The sequence below is a fragment of the Cydia splendana genome, chromosome 4, assembly GCF_910591565.1.
Source record: "Cydia splendana chromosome 4, ilCydSple1.2, whole genome shotgun sequence".
Taxonomy (NCBI): domain Eukaryota; kingdom Metazoa; phylum Arthropoda; class Insecta; order Lepidoptera; family Tortricidae; genus Cydia; species Cydia splendana.
In genome coordinates this window covers 17097000-17103138 of record NC_085963.1, presented here as the reverse complement: position 1 = coordinate 17103138, position 6139 = coordinate 17097000, and the positions used below count along the sequence as shown (strand labels likewise).

The 6139-nt window shown below is 34.6% G+C and overlaps 1 protein-coding gene across 1 annotated transcript; it reads right to left on the bottom strand.

Annotated features, from left to right (window-relative positions):
* Window positions 1-2372: 2372 nt before the first annotated feature.
* LOC134790051 (uncharacterized) lies at window positions 2373-5480 on the bottom strand. Its single transcript, XM_063760809.1, has 4 exons — window positions 5220-5480; window positions 4937-5022; window positions 4174-4434; window positions 2373-2997 (listed from the first exon to the last, which is right to left on the bottom strand). Exons 1-4 carry the CDS (start codon window positions 5232-5234, stop codon window positions 2772-2774), a joined length of 588 nt encoding a protein of 195 aa, XP_063616879.1. The 5' UTR covers window positions 5235-5480; the 3' UTR covers window positions 2373-2771.
* Between the last annotated feature and the right edge of the window lie 659 nt (window positions 5481-6139).

Genomic DNA, 6139 nt, shown 5'->3' with positions numbered 1-6139 from the left:
TTTTATCAATCCTCATCATTATTAATCTACGCAGACGAATGCGCAGGCAGAAGAAGTATGGCTAAATATTGTGTAAAAAAATATCATTTTAGTTTTTATGCTTTACATGAAATAACGTTTACGGTTCTATTTTTTAATTATTCACCCATACGTGTAAAGTTGTACCTATTTAATTTGGACAAGTCAGAACAAAGTATCCACTTAAAGAATTGCGTAAGGTCAAATCGATTTACTTTAATATCTCCCATAATAAAGGTTAATTGAATAGGTACTTTAACACCTAATAATAATAAACATTATCATTATCAGCCTATAGCTATAGGTACGTCGGATTGCTGGTCATGGGTCTTCTCTGATGGACACGTGAAAATGAATTGTATGTCTGTGCTAGTTCAGTGTATAAGTTGAATCATCGAGAGCGTGGAATTGCATATGTAGTAGTATTGTTTGTTTACAGGCATTCTATATTTGAATTTTCTATTTTCTTGTACTATCAGCATACAACCACTACAAATGCAATTCCATCTTCTCGGAGGGGCTAAGGACATTGATAGTACGGGGGATTTAACGGCGATCCGATTTTAGTAGGTACTTATAATAATGCAGGTTTTATTGGGTGCTAGTGTGTGTAGGTAACTTGAATCTTCAGGAAAAAATATAACGTAAAAATTGGGTTATAGTGCCGGGCGCGAATCCGACTAACAGTTAACTGTTAGGTAATTCTTTAATGTGTTTCCTTTTGTGCCCACCATCTTACTTCTCTATGCTCGCGGTCAAGGCGGTAGAGTCATGAACTCTAGCTTACGTAGAAGCCTTGAACGTCCTTGGTACCTCTTGTCTGTTCGATCGACCTTATTTGGGGCAACTTGCCAAGAAATGCAGTCGCGCTCATAAATGCTGTTAAATTATTGCAGATAAACACTATTAGTGATAAAACCAAAACGAAATCTGCAAATAAGTAAACACAAAACGATAGAATTAAAAAACAATGACGTCGCTAAATTCCTATATTTATTTAAAATGCTTATTTTATTTCGCATTTAATTGTAAGAATATCTGGGAGACCGAGCTTTGCTCGGAAAACATATAAAAACTCAAATATGCGCGTTTTTCCAGAGATGAGACTTAGTTAGATCAATTTTTCGCCCCCTAAAACCCCAATATAGCAAATTTCATAGAAATTGTTACAGCCGTTTCCGAGATCCCCGAAATATACAAATATAGATATAAATAAATATACAAGAATTGCTCGTTTAAAGGTATAAGATTTGCGCAAGTTGGAAGGATAAATCAATTAGAGTTAAGCGTTGTTTTAAAATTGTGAAGACAAATTCTGGAGCGCAACGGGTTCCGGCCACCGTCCAAACGGGAATGTATCGTTGGTATAATAAATAATTTCGTTAGAGAAGGAGAGATAAGAGTGCGCAGTGCAGCTGTGATCGCACTGCGTCTGAGGCGGGCAGAGCGGCGCCGGCCACTTGGCACCGCTCTCGGTCAACGTCCCCGCGCCTCCATAAAAGCCTCCACAGGCTTGAGCCAAAACAATTTCGACAAATTCCTTCGGCAGTGCCTTAACACGCATGACTTTACGATCCTTCCGCTCTATACCCCGCGAACTCTCGTTTATTTTTGGCGACGCTCGCTCGAAATATTTTTATTGATATTCGAGGCTGCTTGGTATTTTTTTATCGCGTTATCAGATCAAATATTGCCCTTAAGCGCCAGGTTATTGCTGAAGGTGCCGGGTCGGAGCTTCGAGGAATGTCCCCAATTTGACAAACTGAAGCAGCACTACCTGCCTAAATAGTTTATTAAAATCAGTTTACGTTTTTATTATCGGTTTGGCAGATAATTGGTTGTGTATCTTAAAATCCTTAAGACCTTGTAAATTATTAACACGCTTGTTAAAACGAAACTTTTTTAAATGTATAAACGATCATATATAAAAAGTAGGCTTAAGTCCATGCTTAAGTCCTATTACATAGACATTTTATTCTCATTAGATAAGCTTTTCTCATTAGAGCCATTGCTCTAATCTCTTCTTATATGTATGTACGTGGCAAGGTCGTCTGTTTAATATTAATACTTAGCTTAGGTACATATAGTTTTAATATTTAGCATAAATTCCACGCCTCGACAATAATTTTACTGCCAAAATGTGTCATGAATGAAATAACTTCTGTCACGAATTTTGTTCTAACTTAAGACACTAAAAAAATGTTGCAAACCTGTGTATATGTGTATTAATAATAAACCTGTACATTTATATTTCCGAACACATATATTTAGAATAATGAAAGGTCTCATCTCAAAAAAGGGGGTTTAAATTTTTGACACTTTTTTTGGACGTCACACATAAAACACAAAACATCTTTTATTAAGTATTATAATTTATTATCACAATTATAACATTTCTAGGCATCTATAACTAAATATAAATAAAATAAACTAGTCTAACTTGATAAAAGAGAACGCCGAACTAAAGAAGCTTTTGTACTTTAACTTTAATCTGGTACTTAACTCGCTACGGAAGTACTTGTATGATATGGAAATATCACTGCGGTGGATCTCAAAAGATTCAATAATGTCGGGCAAAACCAAAATCTAAATGTCAAGTTCATGAAACAGATCGTGATCTATGAAATGGCAGATAGTTATATAAATCGCAGGCGTGCACTAAAGAAATAATTGTTGCCTACTTATTTACAATACTGATTTATGAGTGATTTGTTTGTTTGGTTTTTGGTATGTACATGTATGAATTGATTTGTCTAGTTGTTGACTTTTTCTCGTATCCACTTGCCGGAGTAGGGGGTCTCTAACCGCTTCACCTTGGGCCTGAAGCCCTTCTCGTCGGCAGTGTAGTCGACGCGGTACATGAAACCATCGGGCCCTATGTATTCGTAGAAACCTTCCGAGGCTATGCCCTCGTCGATCGAGTTCGGGTTCTTCAGAATGGCTTTTTCTTCGGCGCGAATCTTGTTCTCGGTCTCAAAGCTGTAAACAAAAGTTTAAAGTCAGTTATGCGAGTTCTGATGAAGCTCTCGATCGTATTCGGGACACACATCGGAAGCTATAAATCATCATTTCGTGGTAATTGAAGGCAAGGCCACTTTTATAAGCTTTTTATATGGTTGTTAAATGCGAATTTATTGGAACTTTACAACACAAAACTTATTAATCATCCTTTCGTCCGTCGGATTATGATGCGCACTATCATTTGACTCAAAATTTACAATGTTAAACGACGATTTCACCTTCGCTATATGTGCATAATAAGCCAATCACAACGAGGCCGTTTTATCAGAAGACATTTTACAATAATTTGCTATTTAATTTGTAATTTTACATTTAAAAACCCATTATCATGCTTTTAATATATTTTAATACCTAAAATACTTTAAACTTTAAATCTTATAGAGTTAACGTTAACGTTTATAAAATACTACATCTATAATTGAATTCCAAACGTCCAAACAGGTTTTTATCGTTGTATAATTTTGCACAATAGATATTAAAAATAATTTGAATACTCTGTCAAGGCTTCTCTTTGAATATATGATTTTAGTATCTGTAGGTACTCGTACTCAATGCAGTTATGATTTACAAATGTCAAGATTACCTAAAAAATAATTATAATTGATAAATTATCGTTTCCGATTCGCAACTTCAAACGGACTAAATTAAAACAAGCAATCAGTCATTCATGTCCGGCTAAACAGTAAAATATTCAACGAGCTAATTTTGGAAAACGAGTTGATTAATTCCTTTATCGTAACGATATATCACGGAGCTATTTTTCTATGCTAATGACAATGATAAGCTTGACGCTAAGTAAGTAAGGCCAAGTTCGTACTGTCGGTAAAATAAATCTTGCATGTTACATGCCCAATTTGAATGTAAAATTAGAAATTAATTTTGAATGGAAACGGTAATATAACTTTCTTTATATTTTGTTATAATTATGATATACGTATATTTTTTTTACAAATTATACCGAAATGCTCTAATTATTTATGCATGTTTGTTTTCTAGTTCGTTGATCTGTAAGTAACTGCACCAAAGCAGGGGCCTAGTGATTTATTTATATTTTTTTATCGAACCTTGAAATTAATAGGTAGATCATGATGCCAATTTCTCTAACAATTAATTATGCTTATTCACGTTACTTACTCAAAATCGTATTTGTCCTCATGGTAGTTGTGCTTCTGGCTAATGATCTTAATTCCATTGTTCCTATAGTAACCTTCCTTATAGTAGGGATTGTCATCGCCAGGCTGGAGCACTAATCTGTACTGGTCGACGGATTCTGCGCCTTCGTAGGGTTCGTATAGGTGCGCATACGGCCCGTAGCCGCCATCGTACGGGTTGTCGATGTGTATGTAAGGGTTGGGTATGTGCACGTATTTACCCTCGTCTCTCGGTCTGTTGTACCTGTGATAGAATAATGGTATGCTTGAATCAAATTATGATAGATTTATTGTTTAAATAACATGCTAGTTACACAGAGAACTTTCGTGCGTTAATTTTTTTTGGTAGATGCTTATTAAATCTATGTATATAGATTTATAAGTTTGTATATACAAACGTAAAACTGCTAAATACTCTTTTATTCTACTAGACTTGGAGTACGAAATTTCTCAAACTGTAAATAATGTAATGACCTTCTAGAGTTTAAATTGGTGAAGTTTACTTGTATAAAAATGGTTACTAATCTCAATATCAATAAAAATACTTTATAGATATCGTCAAACTACAAGTTCTCAACAGAATGTACGTTAAAATGTCAATGCTGATCTAAGGCACTGCTAAATTCGTAACGTGATATTTAAAGCCTACCAAATATGTCCCTAAGCACTAAATTAACATTTTAAGCATCCAGCCTACTTATTTAAATGTTAGATGAATAATATACGTTAGAAACATTGGTATTTACCTGCCGGATTCACCGTACTTCTCAGGAATCCACTTGCCATTGCTAACCGGCGAAGCCACAGCCGCAGTGCTGATTATAACCACACACTGTAAAAAAAAACATTACATGAAGACCCTTGATTGACCCTAGAATAAATTTACTACTATCAAATTTAAAAAATTAAAATTACATTATAATTTATAACAGTAAACTATAAGCGTAGTTATTAATTTAAGCTAAGCTTATAATGTTATTGACTGCACTTTATTAAATATCTTAATTTAAACCAAAAAATAGAATTTACCACAAAACGGAGCATCCTCGAAACTCCAAGAGTCCTTGTAAAAATAACACTGCACGTTACAGTTCTTTTAAAGATCACTTATTCACTGCCGTACTCGTGTGCACGATGCGGAAACTTGCGCGCTCCGTATGTACACTCCTTAGAGAATTTCAAATCGTTGTGTTGATTTCGAAATCAACGCTTCGCTTTTTATACATTTGCAACATCAACTCATCTCTGCAGAAGCACCAACACACGCGCGCGGCGCCTACGTCACCCCGCATACAAACCCGTAACATACATGACACTACATATTTTTTTTGTCTCTGCATAACATTGTTGATCCCAGTCACTTTATTCGGGTATCCGTGTTACAAAAATCACATTCCATAAAGCTATAAAATAAATTTTCTAACAAATCGCGAGAGAGCGTGAATAATAACTGTGTTAAAAGCTGTACCTATTGTTTGCGCGTTTTCAATTGGGGTTGATATTGGCTATTTTCGTGACTTAATTGGTGGAAAGGGTAACAATTACATGATTCACATTGAAAGAACAGATTTTTGGTTCTGGTATCGAATGACGTTGCTATATTTGGTAGGCCCAATGCAATAACATTAAAATGTTCCATTTAATTATATTGCAACGCAATTGAGATTTGATTTAAGATGTTAACATTAAAATAATATATTTTACTACACAAGCACAGTATTTATCTAATTTGATTTACATGAATACAATAGAGTAGTAAAAAATTCAGTAAAAAGCGACATACAAGTTCCTTTAATAAATGTAGTCCAAAATTATACGGGTAACTGCGGAACAAAGTAAATTTTGTTTATCTAAGAATCACTCAATCAGTGCAATATTAAATTAAAATCTACTTTCACTGCATTTCTCTTATCCCGACCTTGTAAAATTCACTTGATACATTAGTGATT